The following is a 23,228-nucleotide window of genomic DNA, read 5'->3' as shown; positions in this document are numbered from 1 at the left end:
CCCAGCAATATAGAACAACCTTTTTTTTTTTTAGGCACAACTTTCAAAAAAATTATTTATTTATTGATTTATTTATTTTTGTTTTTAAATCAGTAAAAGAAACCGGGATCTAGAAGCTGCAGTGCCCTAAGCAGCAAGTTTGCACATCATCCTTTTGTTTTTAAAATATGTTTAAATTACCGCATACTGATGGCACACCTTATCCAAGTGAAATTCTGCACCATACATACTAATCATAGTAAAGTTACAAAAAACCAAAACAATACCCTTAGATATACTCTGGAAGAATACTTCTCCTTGAAATCTAACAACTTCGCTAAGTAGATTGTTTTGAAACTACTACAAAGCAACTACATTGCTTTGAAACTACTCATTCAATATTTTTAATTATTAGGGCAATCTCTGTCTAGAAAGTTAACTTTAAGATAGTGGTGTTATAACATAGGCAACGAAAAATGTAAAGAAAAATCACAAGAAAAAAAGCCTCGGTTACTGCTTTCTGGGAAGTGTTTACAGAGACGTCTCCTTTGCTTTCCTGGATCATCAGGGCCCATCATCCACTTTATAATGTTTGGGTTATTTCCCCCTTGTATGTAACTTTATACTTATATCTATAATGCAGGTTTACATTATATTTTTGTATTATGTTTTAATTCTAGTGCAGGAGTGTTTTCTTCAAGTTTGTACATATAAGTCTTGCACACAGAACACATGTCTTATATGAGATTGTAGTGCCATGAGAGGATGGACTGTTTTTCATGCTTCTCTTTATCCTTTATAAAACAAAGTAAGCATCAATAAATTTTTGTCATCTAGTCAGTAACTTGTTATTTCTTTGCTTACTCCCATATACGTGGGAGATTTCTGATCAATTAACCTAGAAAATATCTTTTACTCCTTTTGATTATATAAGAAAATGCAAACATAATCCTTGAATTATAGAGTTGGAAGAGATATTGGGGGTTATCTTGTCTGACCTCTACCTGAAAAATCCAACTATTATCTATATTATGTGTAGAAAGCAGTTAAAGATGTAATAAATAATAGATAACCTGTGGAACTATTTCCCAGAGGCCAAACTTCCAAATTCACAACTGAGTAAAATGAGGCTGAAAAGAGAGGAGGTGACTTGCCTAAAATAACTTAGTTAGGTAACAGGCATTTATTGCATACTTACTGAATACTGTGCTAAGTGCTGGTAATACAAATCCAAGGAGAAAGAAAGACAAGGTGCTTACATTTTAATAATAGAAGACAACATAGTAAAGGGAGCTAAAAAAGTGGCTGGAAAAAATGGTACCCAGATAGATATATAACAGAGGAGTCTTGTGGAGATGAATCAGTAGGTTAGCCTGGAGAAGAATGAAGTTATAGTAGTCCTGGGCTTCCTCCTTAAATTGGAAGTTCTAGTAATAACCAGCCAATGAGAGAGAGAGACAGAGACAGAGAGAGAGAGAGAGAGAGAGAGAGAGAGAGAGAGAGAGAGAGAGAGAGAGAGAGAGAGAGAGAGACAGACAGACAGACAGACAGACAGACAGACAGACAGACAGAGACAGACAGAGAGAGACAGAGAGACAGAGACAGAGACAGACAGAGAGAGAGAGAGAGACAGAGACAGAGACAGAGACAGAGAGAGACAGAGAGAGAGAGAGAAAGTCGGGGGGAGAGGAAGGACACAACCTGGAGAGGAATGAAGAACACAGTTTCATATGCATCAGGACTGGGACTTTGGAACCAATTTCTCTGGTTGCAAATCCAATGTTCTTCAAATAATACCATAGAATTTCTTCTATAATATCCCTGACAAGCAGACCACAACTTTTACTTGAATTCTTCTGATGAAGAACTCACTACTTCATGAGGTAGGTTGTTTTATATTTAGACTATTCTAATTGTTGAGAAGTCTTCCATCTCCTTTTATATAAGCACTAAATTTACTTCCCTGTAATCTCCATTTAGAATTTTTATTTCTGCCTTATGGGGTGAATTTAAAAAAATCTACTTCTTCTGCATAGTCCTTGAGACACTTGAAGGCACATGATTATGCCCCAGTTTACTCTTCTCTGTTTCAAGCTAAACAGTTTCAGTTCCTGTGATTGCCCCCTTTCTGCCCTCCTTCCATCCCCAGGAACCCTTAAAATAGTGGCTCAAACTAAATGTCTTCTGCTCGCAGAAGAGATGAGACTAATTTTGCTCAGTGAAGGGAAGGAAATGGAGAATATTTGAGGGGTGAAGGTAGTAGTGGATGATGTGAATTATATTCAGAGGCACAAGATAAAAAATTATTAAGCTCGAGTGAAAGGGTAGCATAAATTTGTCCAGGGTCAATCCTCTCACTCCAGAATTTGTTTAAGGCAGGGAGGGACCTTGGCTGCACTGAACTCCAATGGAAAGACTGAAGGCACCAAGTAACCCAGCTCTGGGGGATCTGTGCAGCAATGGAAAGGGTGAGATAGGAACCCAAAATCAAATTATGGGAAATACAAGTGAAAGACCAAACTTTTACCTGAAAGACTGAAAGTAGGAGATAAAATGTTTTGCCGTATTCATTATATCAAATAAATATAGTCCTAGTAACTGTACTATATAAAAATTGAGCAAATAAAGAAAACTTTAAACCAATATCTTTAATTAAGATGAACACAAAAATTTTGAAGAAAATCTCAGTATTAAACATTATATCAACATATCAAAAAATGACTCACTGTCAGTAATGGATACCATGGAAAAACATTTAAATTCAGGAAAGCAATATAATTAATTATTATTTTGAAAATCATTGTTATATGATTATATCAATAGATTAAAAATGACCCTTTGATAAATGAAAAAAACATGACAAGAATGCTACAAAGCATAGGATTTTAAGGGCTTTTTCTTGATATGAAAATAAAGAAATATTGGTAAAGAAAACATGAAATCCACACCAACAAAATATACTGATCTCAAAGGCTGGATGAGTAGACACAATTATAGGTGTAGTATATATACATATATAATATAGTAGACAGAATTATAGGTGCTCCAGACAAACCTGACAAGTTCCATACAAAACTGCAAGAAGGGATAAAAAAGTCCCTCATATCTGAACATAGAAAATAAAGAGTTTACTTGAGATAACCTTTAGAAAACCAAACCAAACCCTACACTGCAAACTCCCAAATGCATGGTGTTTAAGTTTAAACAACTCCAGTGACAATCTCTAAGTGATCAGAAACAAGACCTTCACATCTGAAGGAAAGGCTATTAGAAGAGCAAATGAATATTTGACATGCAGTGGAAACCATGAAGTAGAATTGAATAATGAGTTTTTAGGAGCAAAGGAACACAAGATTGTGGAAGAGGCATGAAGGAAGAGAGAATTTCATGCATGCAAGTCAGAAAGCTGGGGACATCATCTGTCAATCAAGGTGAACATTCTAAACAGAATGTTCCCAGGAAAGTCAGTTGGAGAGTCAAGCCAGGCTGAAGGGGAAGAAGCTCTGAACTGATACCCTGTTAGCTTCTGTCCTAGGCTGAAGTCTCTTGGCTTTGGAGAGGGGAGGCAAGAAGAAGTTTCTGTGTGGCTGATGGTGGTAGTTGAACCAGAAGAACTGATTGTATAATTGAGATTTGTGTAATTGGAAGAAAAAAGATTAAACAGTTGTCCTCCCATCTCCCTGACAGACTTTGTGTCACAGTTGTGACAGGACTGACATTTCCCAAATTCCTCCTAACTCTCCTTATAGACTAGGGATAACCCTTATCCCTCTCACCTCCTGTTGTTCCCAATAAACCCCTTTACTTGAGAAAGGAAGAGAAAGGAGTTTTTCCTCATAAATCTTATAGTCCACTCAGGGGAGAGGGGCAAAGCCACAGGCTTCAGAAGAGGTGGTAAAGGGAGGGATTGAGGGAGGAGGAGGGTAAGAAAAATATTGATCTATTAGCCATCAGCAGTAATCAATAGGCTACCCCAGAGTATCCCCTCTAGTATCATTTCTCGATCTCTCAGAAGTACCTCTATCTCCATTACAACTAAGCACTCAGAGTTTCCCCTAGTATCTTTCTAGTCACAAGCCAGAGTATCTAGTTATTACAACCAGAAATAGTTCCACAGATTATCTCTTTAATATAAGACATAACCCAATATGACATACTGTACAAAGATGAACTTAGAAGTAAAAGATGAATATTCAATAAAACGACGTGTTTATATCATTCCTACAAAAAAAATCGAGACCTGAACAAATGATCATTTTCCAAACACTCAACCTAACAGAAGCACAAGAAAGTGAAAGAAATATAGCAAACAAGGAACAGCAACAACAACAAAAAAAAAACAACATAGAGATCTTATAAAGACATAGAGATAAAAGCAATTTTATGTGATTTTTTTCCTAAATGTAAAAAAGGAGACATGGTTGACAGAGGAAATAAAATAGATGAGTTGGAGAAACAATCCTGATACATCACAGATTATGCCTTACAACACTTTACCTACAGGTGAAACTGTTTTTTTGTGGGATTAAATTGCAGATTTGGAGGGTTTTTAAATGGGGAGAAAAGAGAAAGAAAATAGAAATATTTTATATATCTTAATTGAGTCTAAAGATACCAATGAATAACTCATAAATGGGGAGGAGATAAAGGAAGGAATTGAAATGGGGAAAAAGAGGAAAATCTTGTTTTAAAGGTGAGATGAATACCACTGAAAAATTTCTCCATATGAAGTGTGTTTTGTATGACAATAAAAAAGGAAAAAAATTGCTCAATATGAGAAAAGAGATATTTTGTTTTATTTCTAGCTTTAAAAATTTTAAATAGTATTTTTTGTTTATAATATTTAATTTTTATTGCTTACTTTTTATAGCATATATGATTATAATTCTTATAATAAATAAATAATAATATTTAACATTCATAATAGTTTATTTCCTGCCTTCAATTACATGTAAAAACAATTTTTAAACAAAAAAAATTGGAACCAAGTTCTTCCTCTCCTTCCTTCCTGATCTCTCTGTCCCTGAAACAGTAAGCAATCTTATATGGATTTTACATGTACTATAATGTAAAACATTTTCATATTAGATATTTTATAAAAGGGAATGAGGGCCTTATAATAGATATAATCTGATGGGATCTGGTGTTTAGAGGAACCACTTATTCTGTCTTAGGAGAAAGGGAATCAGCAGTCTGGTCCTGGTGACAATTGACAGCTAGGAGAGTGAAAGGGGATGGACCCAAAGAATTCATGGTAAATAGAGTAAAAAATGAATTAGGCAGAGGTTAATTACACACTGCACAATTATTATCATAGGAAAATTTCTCCACTTGTGCACTATTCTCCCTATCATCTGTAGGAATTGGTATTTCTAATTGAGGCACAACATAAAACTAAGGAACTGAGGTATAAGATCTATAATGCAATAATCAAAGATGTTTAGAAGACAGAACACCAGATAGGTATTTTGGAATTTCCATGCTATGAGGAAAAAAGAAAAAAAGAGAGATAATATGTATAAAGACCATGAATCAAAGAATAAAAGTCTGGACAGAAATAGGGAGGAGAATAAAGGGAAGAGAAGACACAGCATGAAGAGATTGAAGAAAATAAATTTTTTAATAGTTAGTTCCTTGGAGTAATCCCTTGAAAGAATTTTTTCCTTGAAGGAAAATTGCCAGTTGAGGTTGGGAATAATCAGAATACACACCATATTTTTTAAAATCCCAATTTAAATTTTCCCAATTACATGTAAAAACAGTTTCCAACATTTTAAAAATAATTTTGAGCCTCAAATTTTCTCCTTCCCTCCTCCCAACCCCTCCCACATGGTAAGAAGTCTTCTATAGATCCTATATGTGTAATCAGGAAAAACATTTATCCATGTTAATCCTTTTGTGGAAGGAAACTCAAACAAAAAAATTAAGAAAGTGAAAAAAAGTTTGCTTTTGTCTGGATTCAGACTCCATCAGGTCCTTCTCTGGAAGCAGATGGTATTTTTTTTTATCATGAGTCCTTTGTGATTGTTTTGGATAATTTTATTGTGGAGGTTACCTAAGTAATTCACAGTTGTTCAATGAATAGTATTCCTGTCACTGTGTACATTATTCTCTTGGTTCTGCTCAGTTCACTCTGCATCAGTTCATGTTAAGTTTTTTCATTTCCAGGTTTTTCTACTTTCTCCTGCTTGTTATCTTATAATACAATAGTATTTCATGACAATCATATTCTATAACTGAATCAGCCATTCCCCAGTTGACAAAGAAAGTAGACAAAGAAAGTTTGATTCACTCTTCACAACTGTAAAAGCTCTTTCATGTGAGATAATTTACCCCATTCTATTCTCCTCTTACCACTCCCCTCAATGCATTCCTTTTTTTCATGTATTAGTTTTATTTTTATATCCTTCCATCACATTTAACTCATATCCTTGCCCTCTGTCTTTGTATATTCCTTCTAACTGTCCTAATAATGATAAAATTCTTAGGAGTTAAAACAATCATTTTCCCATGTAGGAATATAAACAGTTTAACCTTATTGTATGTCTTTTGATTTCTCTTTCCTGTTTACCTTCTCATGTGTCTCTTGAGTCTTGTATTTGAGAGTCAAATTTTCCAGTCAGCTCTGGTCTTTTCAGCAGAAAAGTTTTGCAATCCTCTAATTCACTGAATACATATATCTTTATTGAAGAATTATACTCAGTTTTCCTGAGTAAGTGATTCATGGTTGAAGTCTTAGCTCCTTTGTCTTTTGGAATATCATATTTCTGAACCTCCAGTCTTTTAATGTAGAAGCTGCTAAATCTTGTGTTATTCTGGTTGTGGATCTATGATATTTGAATTGTTTCTTCTTTACCAGGGAGTTCTCGAATTTGACTATAATACTCCTGGAAATTATGCTTTGGGGATCTTTCAGGGGGTGTTAGGTGGTTAGGTGGGGATGTATTGTGTAGGGAATGTAATAGAAAGCTGAATCTGTGCCAACATCTCTGTAGTTCATCTCTTGTGGGGATATTCATCTCAAGAAATTGCTGGGCTCTGACATGTGTGGAAGAGACATGAAGAGAGAGAGGATCTACAGGACAACCCAGGCATGAAGACAAAGGTGAAGGACCTGATCTGCAAAATCAAGGTGAAGATTCCAAATGGAATGTTCCCAGGAGGCAGTTGAAGCTGACCAGGGGGAGAGGAACTGATTCTGTCTCTCTTTGGGGGTGACTAACCAAGAAAGGAGACTTTGGCTCTCTGGGTTTTTCTGACCAAGGGAGGCAAACCTGACAGGGGAAGAAGTTGAACTAATCCTATTAGCTTCTGTCCCAGGCTGAAGGACCCTTGGGGGGGGGGGGGATTCTGAAATTAAGCTGAGAGACCTTGGTGGTTTTGTGAATTGAAAGAAGAAAAGTAGAAGATTTAACAGTTATCCTCCATCTCTCTGACTGTCCCTCTGTCACAGCTGTGACTTCCCAAACCCTCATAATCCTCATTTTAGATTAGGAAAACCTTCATCCCTCTCATCTCAGTTTCCTTGTCTTGTTATCCCAATAAACCCCTTACCTGAGAAAAGAAAGGAAGAAGTTTTTCCTCATAAATATCATAGTCCACTCACTGGGGAGGGGCGAAGCCACAAGTTTCAGAAGAAACTGAGAGGGAGAGAGAGGAAGAAGGGAGGGAGTGAAAGGAGGAGGAGGTTAGGAAATATATTGATCTACTAGTCATCAGTATTGATCAATAGGCAGCTCCAGAGCACCCCTCTAGCAGTATCTATCTCAAGCAGCATCTCTCATCTATCTCCATTGTAACTAAGAAATCCTCAAGTGTCTCCATACATAGTAACAGCTTTCTAGTAAGCCAGAGTATCCAGTTATAGCAACCAGACATATTTTCCACAGATTACCTATTTTATTACACCTGGTGCTAACTTCCTTCTCGTACTGCCTAATTTTGAAGGTCATCCTGCAGTTACATGCTGTGGCAGCAGACACAAAGGCTCTGGACACTTGTGGTTCCCACTTCATCCTCATCCTCTTCTACACACTGCTTGTAGTTCAGGTCATTCTTAATGTGGCCAGAAAGCAAATCCTTCTAGATGTCTTCATCCTTCTTATTGTTTTACACCACCTCATTCCACCAGCCATCAACCCCATTGTCTATGAGGTTAAATTCAGGAAATCAAGTTAAGGGTCACACTATATAGTTTATTTCTCTCAAGTCTTGTGGAAGTATACATATTATTTTGACTCATGGTCTTACCCTGGAACCTTTGAATCTCATTCACTGTTTCTTGACCCCCCCAATTTTTCTTCCTTTACAATCTTCTTTCTTACTCTCACATTATTAATCCTCAGTTACTCAGTCACTATATGAATAGTCCTGTGCCAATATCCCATATCAAACCTCACAATGACTGTTCAAAGCAAACTTTCCCTATTATGTATTTTTTCCTTTACATTCTATGGACAGGAGATTTGTATGGTGTAGGTGTTTACAGATAATGGCTGCTAAAGGGAATATTATTAGGAAATTGAATCAGTTAAACATTGCATGAAATTTAAGACAAAATTCATCAATGGGAAAAGATGTGTGTGTGTGTGTGTGTGTGTGTGAGAGAGAGAGAGAGAGAGAGAGAGAGAGAGAGAAAGAGAGAGGGAGAGAGAGAAAGAGAGAGAGAGAAAGAGAGAAAGAGAAAGAGTCAGAGAGAAAGAGAGAGGAAAAGAGAGAGGGAGAAAGAAAGAGACAGAGAGAAAGAGAAAGACTAGATAGGAGTTTGAAATGGGAATTCAAATTTAATTCCATTCAATAAAACGTTGAGTATCAGTTATACACAGAAAAGTATAACTACTGACCTACTTATTATGCTTCATACAAATTAATGCCTTTGTATTTGTTGTTCTCCATTCCTAGAAAATACTCTCTTGTCTGATTTGCTTACTGGAATTCTTGGGTTCTTTCAAGGCTCAGTTGAGCTGTCACCTTCCTTATCAAGCCTCTTCTGACTTCCCCAGCTATTAATAGATTACGTGTCCCTAAAAATCTCATTTACAGTTTGAATATTTTGTTCGTATACTGAAGTATATGCATATATTCTGTCAATTCTATTATCATGTAAATTCATTGAAGACAGGGATTGTTCTCACTTCTGTTTTTGTAGTCCTAGTGTTTGGCACAATGCCTGGGACAAAGTAGTCACCAAATGTTCATTGATAGATTGTTCTGGTATTTTTCTAATTGATCAAAGGCCTAACATCACAATTAAGTATGTAGGGGGTCTGTTGAAATGTGTCTCATATCAATTCTGGAAACTCCACTGTGCTTAGCACATCTAAAGCTCATGAAATTGGGAAGAAAATTCATCAAAACAAGCAAAAAAAAGTGATAGGTTCAAAATGTAGGTTTCTGTGAGAAATGTGGATCTTCCTAATAAAAGTTATCCATTAGTTAGCACTAGTTTTTTAGGGGGTAATTTTTTCAACAGGAATTATTATTAAGATTATAATGGGACATTGCAGACTTCTGGGTAAGCATGACAGAAGTCTAGATGTGGGACTCTTCCTCTCCTCAGCACGTATCGATAAAGACTACCTCAAAAGACAAAAACAAAAAACAAATTCATAAGAATGAAATGACTACGGTAAAATGCAGCATTGAAGGTACGTGGGATTTAGGTACTTCCACAATATAAGGGGGTTAAAGAGCTCCCACCCAAATGTGAGCTGATCTACCCACTCCCACCCCAGCTACAGAGCCAGAGTCAGAGCTATATGCACAAGAATCAGTGAGTGAATGAGGGGCACCTCTAGAGTGAGAAAGGGGCACCTCTAGGTCCTTGGGAGCTGACTAAGACCACCAAAGGCCTACCCCTGAGAGCAGCTACACCTGAAACCCCAATGGGCTGGGGAACACAGACTGTGGGTGCTTTGGGGAAGGTGGCATAGAGAAAGGCAGCAGAGGCTGTGGAGATTCGAGAGCTTGCCTCAGGCAAAATCCTTGCTCCTTAACTCCATACACAGAGAGCCTGCCCATCTTACTCATATTTATGACTAAAAAGGGAAGGAAAAACCTCCACAATGATGGCAAATTGTGCCCAGGAGCAACAAACATCATTCAAGAAAAATAAAAAAAAGGCACTGATCCTTGATAATTTTTCTGGAGGAAAAACTGAGGCTACAGAGGAAATAGAGGAGGAAATTCAAACAAAGTCAAAACCTTAAAAAAATGGAAATTGTACACAAGCTCTTGAAGAATTTAAATTGGAGCTTATCAAAAGCATGGAAGCCTTCTGGCAAGAAAAGTGGGAAATGGTTCAAAGGGAAAATAACAGTTTAAAGGACAAGAACTCCCAATTGGGGAAACAGCTGGAAGCCACAAAAAGCAGGATAGAACAAACTGAAAAGGAAAATCAAAAGATTAAAGCAGAAAACCAAAAGATTATTACAGAAAACCAGGCCTTAAGGATCAGAATTGGGCAACTGGAAACCAATGATCTTACAAAACATCAAGAATTATTAAAGCAAAGTTGAAAGACTGACAAAATAGAAGAAAACATAAAATATCTCACTGACAAGATGACAGATCAGGAAAACAGATCATGAGGAGACAATTTGAGAATCATTCCATGAACAGAAATCTTGACATCATACTACAAGAAATCATCCAAGAAAATTGCCCTGATGTTCTTGAACAAGGGGGCAAAATAAACATTGAAAGAGTTCATAGAACACCCTCTATACTAAATCCTGAAAAGACAACTCCCAGGAATGTAATTGCCAAATTCAAGAGCTTTCAAGCTAAGGAGAAAATTCTACAAGAAGCCAAAAATAGACAATTCAGATACCAAGGAGCACCAATCAGGATCACACAAGACTGGGCAGCTTCCACACTAAAGAACAGCAAGGCCTGGAACATGATATTCAGAAAGGCAAGAGAATTGGGTCTTCAACCAAGAATCACCTATCCATCAAAACTGACTATATACTTCCAGGGGAAAGTATGGGCATTCAACAAAATACAAGATTACCAAGTATTTGTAAAGAAAAGACCAGAGCTCTGAGGAAAGTTTAACATCCAAACACAAAGAGCAAGAGAAACTTGAAAAGGTAAATATGAAGGAAAGGGAAAAGGAGAAAAATGTTATCTTTTTCTTTTATTCAAACTCTCTTCTATAAGAACTACATTTATATCAAATTATATATATTAATATGTGGAGAAAATGTAATGTGTAACTCTCAAAAATTGTATTCATTATTATATTAATTAGAAGAATCATTCACAGGAAGAGATCAGGGCATTAAGGGCTATACGATGATATGCAAAAAAAGAAAAAAGGGGGGAATCAAAGATGGCACCAAGAGCTACTTGAAGAAATAAAATGAATAAGATAATTTTTATCACACAAAGATACACATGGGAAGGGGAGGGGAAGAATATTCTAATAAGAAGGAGAGGAAGAGTGTGCTAATAGCTAATACTTAAACTGTACTCTCAGTGAAATCAATTCTGAGAGGGAAGAGCATCCAGATCCACTGGGGTCTTGTATTCTATCTTATCCTACAGGGTAAGTGAGAAGGGAAAACTAAGGGGAGTAGGGGGAATGGAGTACAAAAAGGGAGGGAAAGAGAGGGGGGAAGGGAACTTAACAGACCCTAAAAAAACAAGAAGGGAACAAAAAAGGAGGGGCCAGAAAGGGAAGCATATTAAGCGAGGGGATTAGGGGATTGATTAAAAGTAAACCACTGGTTTAAAAGGATATAGCAAAAGAAGAAAGGACAGAACTAGGAGAGGATATCAAAATGCTAGGGAATACACAAGTAATAATCCTAACTTTGAATGTGAATGGGATGAACTCACCCATAAAATGAAAACAAATAGGAGAGTGGATTAGAATTCAAAATCCTACCATATGTTGTCTACAAGAAACACACCTGAGGCAGGAAGATACTCACAAGGTTAGAATTAAAGATTGGAGCAAAACCTATTGGGCCTCAACTGATAGAAAGAAGGCAGGAGTTACAATCATGATATCTGACAAAGCCAAAGTAAAAATAGTTCTGATTAAAAGAGATAGGGAAGGTAAATACATCCTGATAAAAGGGAGTATAGACAATGAGGAAATATCTGTAATCAAAATGTATGTACCAAATGGTATAGCATCCAAATTTCTAAAGGAGAAACTAGTGGAATTGAAGGAGGAAATAGATAGTAAAACTATACTAGTAGGAGATATGAATCTACCACCACTATCAAATCAAAAAAATAAATAAGAAAGAGGTAAAAGATGTGAATGAAATCTTGGAAAAATTAGAGTTAATAGATATGTGGAGAAAAATAAATAGGGTCAAAAAGGAATACCCCTTCTTCTCAGCAGCATATGGTACATTCACAAAGATTGACCATGTACTAGGTCACAAAAACATGGCAAACAAATTCAGAAAAGCAGAAATAATAAATGCAACCTTTGCAGATAATAAGGTAATAAAAATAATGATCAGTCAGTAAGGGTACATGGAGAGCCAAATAAAAAATTAATTGGAAATTAAATAATATGATTCTCCAAAATTGGTTAGAGAACAAATCATGGAAATAATTAATAATTTCATTGAAGAAAATGACAATGATGAGACATCCTTTCAAAATATATGGGATGCAGTCAAAGCAGTACTCAGAGGAAAATGTATATCCTTGAGTTCATATAGTAACAAATTAGGGAGGGTAGAGGTCAATGAATTGGAAATGCAAATCAAAAAACTTGAAAGTGAACAAATTAAAAATCCCCAGAAGAAAACTAAATTAGAGATCCTAAAAATTAAGGGACAAATTAATAAAACCAAAAGTGAAAGAACTATTGAACTAATAAATAAGACTAGAAGCTGGTATTTTGAAAACAAAACAAACAAACAAACAAAATAGACAAAGCACTGGTCAATCTAATAAAAAAAGGAAAGAAGAAAACCAAATTAACAATATCATGGATGAAAAAGGAGACCTCACCTCCAATGAAGAGGAAATTAAGTCAATCATTAAAAATTATTTTTCCCAATTATATGGCAATACATATGCCAATATGGGTGATATGGATGAATATTTACAAATATATATATTGCTTAGACTAACAGAAGAAGAAATAGACTTTTTAAATAATCCCATATCAGAAAAAGAAATTGAACAAGCCATCAAATAACTCCCTAGGAAAAAATCCCCAGGGCCTGATGGATTCACAAGTGAATTCTATAAAACATTCAAAGAACAGCTAATCCCAATACTAAACAAACTATTTGACATAATAAACAAAGAGGGAGTGCTACCAAATTCCTTTTATGACACAAATATGGTACTGATTCCAAAGCCAGGCAGGTTAAAAATGGGAAAAGAAAACTATAGACCAATCTCCTTAATGAACTTAGATGCAAAAATCTTAAATAGGATACTTGAAAAACAATCTCCAACAAGTCATCACGAGGGTTATTCAGTATGATCAAGTGGAATTTATACCAGGAATGCAAGGATGGTTCAATATTAGGAAAACCATCCACATAATTGATCATATCAACAAGCAAACCAACAAAAATCACATGATTATCTCAATAGACACAGAAAAAGCCTTTGATAAAATACAACACTCATTTCTATTAAGAACACTAGAAAGTATAGGAATAGAATGGAAAATAATAAACAGCATTTATCTAAAACCATCAGCAAACATCATCTGTAATGGGGATAAACTAGAAGCCTTCCAATAAGACCAGGAGTGAAAAAAGAATGCCTGTTATCACCGCTATTATTTAACATTGTACTAGAAACACTAACATTAGCAATTAGAAAAGAAAAAGAAATTGAAGGTATTAAAATTGGCAATGAAGATACCAAGCTATCACTCTTTGTGGATGATATGATAGTCTATTTAAGGGATCCTAGAGAATCAACTAAAAAGCTAGTGGAAATAATCAACAAGTTTAGCAAAGTTGCAGGATACAAAATAAACCCAGCATAAGTCATCAGCATTTCTATATATCTCCAACACATCTCAGCAGCAAGAATTAGAAAGAGAAATTCCACTTAAAATCACCCTAGACAATATAAAATACTTAGGAATCTATCTGCTCAGATAAACACAGGAACTGTATGAAGACAACTACAAAACACTCTCCACACAATTAAAACTAGATCTAAACAATTGGAAAAACATTTCTACTCATGGGTAGGATGAGATAACATAATAAAAATCACCATCCTAACCAAACTTATTTACTTATTTAGTGCCATACCCATTGAATTACCAAAAAACGTTTTTACTGAATTAGAAAAAATCATAACAAAGTTTATTTGGAAGAACAAAAGTTCAAGGATATTCAGGGAAATCATGAAAAAAATGCAAATGAAGGTGGCCTTGTAGTACCAGATCTCAAACTATACTATAAAACAGTGGTCATGAAAACAATATGGTACTGGCTAAGAGACAGTAAGGATGATGAGAGAAACAGACTTGGGGTAAGTGAGCTCAGCAAGATAGTCTATGACAAGTCCAAAGATCACAGCTTTTGGGACAAAAATCCATTATTTCATAAAAACTGCTGGGAAAATTGAAAGACAGTGTGGGAGAGACTAGGTTTGGATCAATACCTCACATCCTACACCAAGATAAACTCAGAATGGATGAATGACTTGAACATAAAGAAGGAAACTATAAGCAAATTATGTGAACACAAAATAGTATACATGTCAGACCTTGGGGAAAGGAAAGATTTTAAAACCAAGCAAGATTTAGAAAGAGTCACAAAATGTAAAATAAATAATTTTGATTACATCAAATTAAAATTTTTTTTGTACAAACAAAACCAATGTAACCAAAATTAGAAGGGAAATAACAAACCAGGTAACAATCTTCATAACAAAAATCTCTAATAATGGTCTAATTACTCAAATTTACAAACAGCTAAATCAATTGCACAAAAAAATAAGCCATTCTCCAATTGATAAAAGGGCTAGGGACATGAGTAGGCAATTTTCAGCTAAAGAAATCAAAACTATTAATAAGCATATGAAAAAGTGTTCTAAATCACCTTCAATCAGAGAGATGCAAATCAAAACAACTCTGAGGTATCACCTCACACCTAGCAGATTGTTTAACATGACAGCAAAACATAATGAATGCTGGAGGGGATGTGGCAAATTTGGGACATTAATTCATTACTGGTGGAATTGTGAATTGGTCCAACCATTCTGGAGGGCAATTTGGAACTATGCCCAAAGGGCACTAAAAGACTGTCTGCCCTTTTATCCAGCCATAGCACTGCTGGGTTTGTACCCCAAAGAGATAATAAAGAAAAAGACATGCACAAGAATATTCATAGCTGTGTTCTTTGTTGTGGCAAAAAAATTGGAAAATGAGGGGATGCCCTTCTCAATTGGGGAATGCCTGAACAAATTGTAGTATTTGGTGGTGATGGAATACTATTGTACTCAAAGGAATAATAAAGTGGATGAATTCCATGTGAACTGGAATGACCTCTAAGAATTGATGCAGAGTGAAAGGAGCAGAACCAAGAAAACATTGTACACAGAGACTGATACATTGTGGTACAATTGAATGTAATAGACTTCTCCATTAGTGGCAATGCAGTGATCCGAACATCTTGGAGTGATATACAAGCAAAAACACTATCCACATTCAGAGGAAAAACTGTGGGAGTAGTAACACAGAAGTAAAACAACTGCTTGAATACATGGGTCTAGAGAATATGGCTGGGGATGTAGACTCTAAATGAACATCCTGATGCAAACACCAACATTAATAAGTATATGAAAAAGTGTTCTAAATCTCCTAAATCTTCTGATCAAGGACACATGTAATACCCAGTTGAATTGCGCGTCTGCTACGGGAAGGGCAGGGGAAATGGGAGGGAGGAATAGAATATGATTTTTGTAACCGAGGAATAATGTTTGAAACTGACCAAATAAAATTAAAAAAATAAAATAAAAGATTATAATGGAAGTCAATAGGAAAATAAAATTTCATATAGAAATGTTTGTTTTATTTATAACATAAAACTGATCAATGAAAGCTCCATCACAGTAGCACATGATGCTGAGCCTGATTCTGGAATTCCTAATATATACACAAAACCATAACCATGTTGCATCACAATACATATTGTATTCCTAGTGGCTAAACTCTGTGCTTGGCACAAGAGTAGGTGCTTAAAAAACGCTTATTCAATTGATTTGATATGCTCAGTAATGTACCAATTGTCACAAGTGTTGTTTTCTCAAGTTAATTTTTATGAATCTTTTTTTTTGTCCCAGAAGGATCACCAGAACACATTTACCACAATCCTGTCTCCAACAGGAAAAATTCCCCTGAGGTTACAGTGACTGTTACATACTCCAGAGGAAACTCTAAGTTTTTCACTTCTTGTTTCCTTTATAATGGGTCCTGGTTTAGGTCCTTGACATAGGAAACAATTTGAGTATGTGTTTTAAGGAACTGGATGTCCTTGTGAAATGACTATGCCACCTATGATCTTTAAGAAGGTGAGTTTAGATTAATAAAGGCCTATGTAGAATACATCTGCCAGCCAAAGGCTAGGGAACAGATGCAAAGCTGGACAGCCAGTATAGTTGACTATATTTCTGTGAGTGTTTTGTGTTTGTGTATGTGAATTTTTTTTTGCCTTAGGATTATGTGAGATTGAAGATGAGCCCTGAGCTATACTGGTGTCAATTTACCTACTTATTATAGAGAATGATCCCTTTTTAATTAACATCATTCATGTGTTCCCCACACATCAATGAGATTGATAATAGCATCAAAAATGGTATTATTAATAATATTCCAATTATAATTATTATTATGTTTTTGTTATAAAATTAGTCACATGTGTAAGCAGTTTATAGTAATGGCTCTTTAGGATCATCAGGTGGTAGTATTTGGTAGCTTAGAGGGCTTCTTCAGATAGAAGATAGACCTTCCTTTCTGAAAAAGAAAGAGAATTAAAGCTGAGATGCCAGACTATGAGGATAGCAAGAACAAATGACAAAAAATGACTTAGCCTTGGACCTTGTACCTGAAGGATTTTCTCCAGAAGGATTAGACTTTCTTTATAGAGGTTAGATGTTTTCCTGAAGCATCTGCCAATCTGCCTCTAATGAAGATTGGAGTTTAGCATGTAGACATACTGAGATAGTTATTTTTCAGATTCAAATGTTGAAGGCATAGAAAATAAAGTCATCTACATGATCCCATGTACAGCCTTTTGAGGAAACAAGAAGAATGGAATGAAAAAACTGTTGGACTTCAAATAATAGCATGATTTAATGGAAAAGGTCCTGGAATGAGAATCAAGACATCTGGGATCTAATCCTGGTTTTTTCAATAACTTCAAAGTCCCTAAGAGTCCCTTGGCCTTGATTTCATCTTCTATGTAATGGAGGTAATGATGCATTGTGTCCCTCATAGTATTCTTATATGGGGCAGGTAAGATGAGGTATGGGGAGATATTTAAAGATATTTTAAAATTAGTTGCTTTTAATTATCAAACATTTATTTTCTTTTCCTCCTTTAGCCCCTCTCTTTGAAAAAAAAACACACCAGAAAATAGAGAAAAAACACTTTTAATAAATATGCACAAACAAAACTAACTGTCATATTGGCAACATCCAAAATGTGTCTTAGTTTGCATATTTAGTCTATAACTTTTCTAAGGGGAGGTGGGTGGCATTGTTACTCCTCCATACCCAGAAATGATGGTTAGTCATTGTATTGATCAGAATTCTTAAGCCTCTCAAAATTATTCATTTCATACTGTTGTTCTTATAGTGTAAATTGCTCTCCTGGCTCATCTCATTTTCTGACAGGTTCACTTAAGTCCTGTCAGATTTCTTTAAAACTGTCAGAAAGCACTTTGTCTAAATCTCTCTACACATGATTATTTTTCTGATGGTTATTATCTTCTCATATTTGGTTATTGTTGTTTTTGTCATTATTCAAAGAAAAGGCTTTAAAAAGAACCGAGGCACTCTTTATAAGACAAAAATATCCAGAAGTTATAACTTGAGAAGATGTCTAAAAACCAATTAAAGGAGTCAGTGGAGCTTAAAAAAGTGGCCCTAACTTGAAAAGAAATATATCTATAGACATGTCCCACTTGAATGAAATGATTGGGGAACTTTCATGTCATCAAGTCACAAGATGGGATATCCACAAAGACATACATACACATAGGAGGTAATACTGAGGCACTAGAATCTGAACAAGAGGAGGTAAGGAATGCAGCAACTCCCAATCTTTCTCCTAGCTGGACTTTACCTAATACCCAAAGTGAGTCAGTCATGCACTCAAATGAGCACCCTATGGTCAATGACTAGCCTTACTTCTACATATCCCCATTTGCAACCTGGATTTCCACTATTGATCTTTGACCCAATGAGGGGCTATTGTAGATCAAATCTCTAGTATTTTGTCTCAAGAGTTTTGTGGCCACTTCCTTATGAGGTGTACCATCCTTTGCTTGAAAGCAGAAGGTGGGGGATCGCTATGTTCTTCATGAGGGTCTGAAAGTGCCCTACTCCATAGAATTCTAGCTGGAAGAAACCATCAAGTCATATCTCCTTATTGTAGAAAAGAACTTGGTGCTGAAATATTAAATGATTTGCCCAGGGTCAAGTAGCTACAAATTATATAAGTAAAGATCCAGAGTCAGGTCTTTTTGACTCCAAGACAAGCACTATCCACAAGGTTTCCTTCCTTTCAAGAAAGACTGAAAAGGTCTGATGGGGTTGGGAATGAGGACAGCAAACCAGCCTTATACTTCTTAACAAAGACTACTTGGACTTCATGTACTGGAGATCACTTACCTTTGGAAGAACAATTAGTATTTTTCTACCTGGAGAACGGGAGGAAGTGTCTATTGATCAGTCTTCTCTGACTGCCCACTCTTGAGTTTGAGGATCTTAGAGAGAGGGTCTCGGGTCCTTAGAGGGGCAGGGCTGTGGTAGAATCCTTAGGAAGAATGAAGGCGGGGATATGATGAAGTTTTCAGCTAGTTCTGCACTAATTTACTAACAGACTTTCTCAGTATTTCCTCTGGCCATAGGTTTAGATACTCTTCTTTTCTTTACTTTCATCCCCTTCTGGTCATTCCAGTACTAACCTGGAATCACAGTTATTGCTTTACCCTTGGTATGTGCTATTTTCACAATTTTCCCCAAGTTGATTCCAAGGTATGTTGAGAAAAGTAGATGGAGGATAGGATGCTTTATTCTTTTTATGTTTTATTTTTTAATAAATCCTTACTTTCATCTTAGAATCAATACTGTGTATTGGTTCCAAGGCAGAGGGATGGTGAGGGCTAGGCAATGGGGGTTAAGTGACTTGCCCAGGGTCACACAACTAGGAAGTGTCTGAGGTCAGATTTGAACCTGGGACTTCTGGTCTCTAGACCTGGCTCTCAATCCACTGAGCCACCCATCTGTTCCTGGGATACTTTATTCTTTCTCACTTCTACCAATAAAGGACTAAAATGACACCCTTGATGCAACTTCCCTCTAGTTCAACATTCTTAAACTTTTCTGTCAGTGGCTTTACAGTCTGGTGAACATTATGGATCCTCCTTTTTACAAATCTTTACTTTCTTTCTTACAAACAGCTTTGACAGAAGGGCAAAGGCTAGGCAAATGGTGTCAAGTAACTTGCTGAAGGTCACATAGCTAGGAAATGTTTGTGGTCAGATTTGAACCTAGGACCTCCCAACTCCAGAACTGGTTCTCTATTCACTGTGTCACCTATCTGCCCCTATGGATACCTTTTTAGAATAGTATTTTTTAAATGAAAAAAGAAAATACTAAATTTCAGCCAGAGATGAATGACAGAAATAAATATTTTCCCCTTTTAATTTCTATGTAATCCTTTATAAAAGTCTACTCTATTTGTATGCAGCATGCTTGGTAAATTCTTAATTCCCAATTCTTCCATGAATGCAAGGAATCTGACAGCTAGTTTGGATAGGGAGGAGCAAAGCCTAGAAAGTCATTGAACACTTGTGAGAGGGCATTCTTATGGGGGAATAAAAAGGCTGAGGGCATTGACATTGATTCTTCTATGTTTCTGGGATTGACCTCTCTGAATTGCTTGTCCTGATGACTTTTTTGCCCCTTTGTATAGAACTAATTACCTGCTTAATACCAATCTTTAAATAGAGGATGATGGGAAAACTGGAGTAGGTCTTGGACCCTAGAGACAGAATATGGGTATAGAGTGGGTCTGATGGTGAGCAGATGTCAGTGTTCTTTGCGTTTAGGTTTTTTTTTTCTGATCATTACTTCTACTTTCTTTTTTTAAATGCTTTCGGAACTCACCACTGAAGAAAGCAAAAACCACTTCTCTACAAAGTTACCATGATCTCAAGTAGTAATTGTGAAATCCAATGGCTATTTCTCAATTTCACCCTTCTCTACTTCTTTGCAGCATTTGACAAGACTGACCTCTCTTTCTGGATCCTACTTCCTCCCAGATTTCATGATTCTACTCTCTCTTGCCTCTTTTCCTTTCTGTCTAACTATTCTTCCTCAGTATCCTTTGCTGATCACCATCCATATTCTGATTCCTATCTTGAGATACTCTAAATCTTTGACTGTCTGGAACCTCTTATTTTCTGTCCCTAACATTTAAAATTATATTCTAGAGGGGCTGAATGGAGGAGAACATAGAAAGAGGTATAGAAATCTCTGGAGAATGACAGAATTTACTGGCTTGGTGGGTTCTCTGACAGTAGCTCATGCAAACTGTACTCACATAAGCAATCTCTCTGAGGTATCTCTGATTCATCACTACCTAGACCCTAATTGAAGAACAGTGGCGACAGAGAACTTGATAACGTCTGAGGTAGCACTTTGCTTTATGTGAGAACTCTAAGTATATGAGCCGAAGAAAGGAAAGAAGCAAGAATTTTGTGCCTGTTCATATTCAAGGTGTAGTAAGGGAAGAGGAGAATAAACATTGTGCTAAGCATGTTACAGATATTGTTTCATTTGAGCTCCACAACAGCCCTGTGGCATAGGTAATTATTATTACCTGCATTTTACATTTGAGGAAACTGAGGGAAACAGAGGTTAAGTAATTTGCCCAAGGTCACATAATTAGTATGTGTGCGAATTTGAATTCAGATGTTTCTGACTCCAGGAATCACTTAGCTGCCTAAGCAAACTAACTAAATCTTTTCCTTTTTTACCAGGTCCCAATCCATGCATCAGCCATGGCCTTGTCACTCAACAGCTCTTCAACCCAGGTGATTGAGTTTCTCTTGATCTGCTTCCCTGGCATGCAGGACACACAACACTGGCTGTCAGTACCACTAACTCCTCTTTTTGTTCTCGCTCTGGGGGCCAATGTGGTGCTATTGCTGGTCATCCAGAAGGAGGCTTCTCTGCATGAACCTATGTATTACCTGTTGGCCATGCTCTCCCTCTTGGATATTCTTCTCTGCCTAACTGTTATCCCTAAGGTAAGGCCTTTCATCTATGAGCTGCCCCACAGCACACAGACATACCTAGCCTAAACTTTTATCATCATAAGTTTTAAGATTTTCCACTATTACTGAAATTCCCAGAGTCACTCACTCACCATCCTCCCCAAAGTAATTTAATTATTGTCTTCCCTATGGTTACCCATTTTTATGGCCAATTAATTCACTATTGTAATCCATCACGGACAGTATCACCATCATATCCAGGATTAGTCAGTCAGTGTTATGTCTATATTTATAGGTTATATACATGGATATTCTCATTCCCACAGTCATTACCTCAGCATCATCTCTAAACACACTCTTTCTGAATTATCCACAAGTCCAAATACGTATTCAATATATTACCATTCCTTATTCCTTAAGTTTTTCTTGTTATCTTATTTTTTACATTACCTGTTTTCCTCATTATTCTCCCAACTTGCCATCACAGAGAACAATACCATATAGGATATAGTATTTATAAGAGACAAAAAATAAGGAAGGTAAACGATCAGGTGTAATTAGATATTAGCTCTTTGATTAAAAATAAACCACACTATTTCAGTTCTTCTTTTCTTAGACCAATGGTGTCAAGCAGAAATAAGGGTCACTAAACCATTATATAAAGGTCCATGTAGGTGCTTATTGCCTTAGAAAGTCACATATTATTATCCAAGTTTTATACTATTTTTAATAATTTTATGAATATTTCCTAATTACTTTAATTAAAGCTGTACTAGCAAGAGTTTAGGTGATTGTATTTGATTCCCAATTTTAGACCATGGGGACAGTTGAAATTTCTGTATCTTTAGGACACAATTTATGTTTTGGAGAGATTTGAGAGGTTGTGAGGATCAGAAAAAATATCTAATTCTCTATTTGGTTGGTCATATGACACAGAAATCATACCATTGCTTATGGAGCCTGGTGCTATATGAAAAACAGCATTAAAGAAACTGAACAAAAATAACTTGAGAATCAAGGTTTATCTATTCCATTGCATATGGAATATTAAAAGAATTTCAATATTTATTTTTAATTTATTTTTCACATTGCCTATGAAAAAGAATCTTTAGAACATTCTTTTTTTTTAACCCTTACCTTCCATCTTGGAGTCAATACTGTGTTATTGGCTCCAAAGCAGAAGAGTGGTAAGGGCTAAGCAATGGGGGTCAAGTGACTTGCCCAGGGTCACATGGCTGGGAAGTGTCTGAGGCCAGATTTGAACCCAGGACCTCCCACCTCTAGGCCTGGCTCTCAATCCACTGAGCTACTCAGCTGCCCCCCTTTATAACATTCTTGATAAATGGTCATAGTCTCTTTGTTTGAATATCTAAACTAATATAGAACTCACCATCTTCCAAGGCAGTCCATTACTCCTATTTCTGCCCTTTGTGGTCAATGAAAAGCCTCTTCCTCCATGAATAGCCATTTCCATTGTTCAAAGGCATCTATTGTATCTTTACCCTTCTTCCTCCTTCCCCACCTTGTCAACCCCATCTCCAATTTACTCTTTTCTAGGAGAGAGATAAGATAGTGATTTCAGCAAATAGATCAATATTATTACACTATTAATAGTAATGTTGGGTCTTATAGAGGAAATAGTGCTCTATTTGGATTTAGTAGACAAAGTTTAAAATCCTTTAAAGCATCTTCATTAAAACATATAATCTTATAGAACTCCCTAGAACACTAAGAGGATATGACTTACTTAGAGTCATATTGGCAATTTATGACAGAAATGAGACTTGGACT

The 23,228-nt window shown here is 36.1% G+C and overlaps 1 protein-coding gene across 3 annotated transcripts in view; it reads left to right on the top strand.

Moving 5' to 3' along the window:
• Positions 1-23,228, top strand: part of LOC100022359 (olfactory receptor 56A4-like) — a 187,540-nt gene that overhangs the window by 162,187 nt on the left and 2,125 nt on the right. For 2 of the 3 annotated variants that reach the window (XM_056795095.1, XM_056795096.1), the window contains exon 2: positions 21,201-21,470. In XM_056795095.1, the coding sequence (XP_056651073.1) occupies positions 21,222-21,470 (249 nt within the window). In that variant the 5' untranslated portion in view covers positions 21,201-21,221. The remainder of the gene's footprint in view (positions 1-21,200; positions 21,471-23,228) is intronic. The other variant, XM_056795097.1, reaches the window with a different exon arrangement.

This window comes from Monodelphis domestica, chromosome 4 (assembly GCF_027887165.1).
Source record: "Monodelphis domestica isolate mMonDom1 chromosome 4, mMonDom1.pri, whole genome shotgun sequence".
Classification (NCBI taxonomy): Eukaryota; Metazoa; Chordata; class Mammalia; order Didelphimorphia; family Didelphidae; genus Monodelphis; species Monodelphis domestica.
Note: the sequence above shows the minus strand (reverse complement) of the source record. Positions and strands in the feature narration are given on the sequence as shown.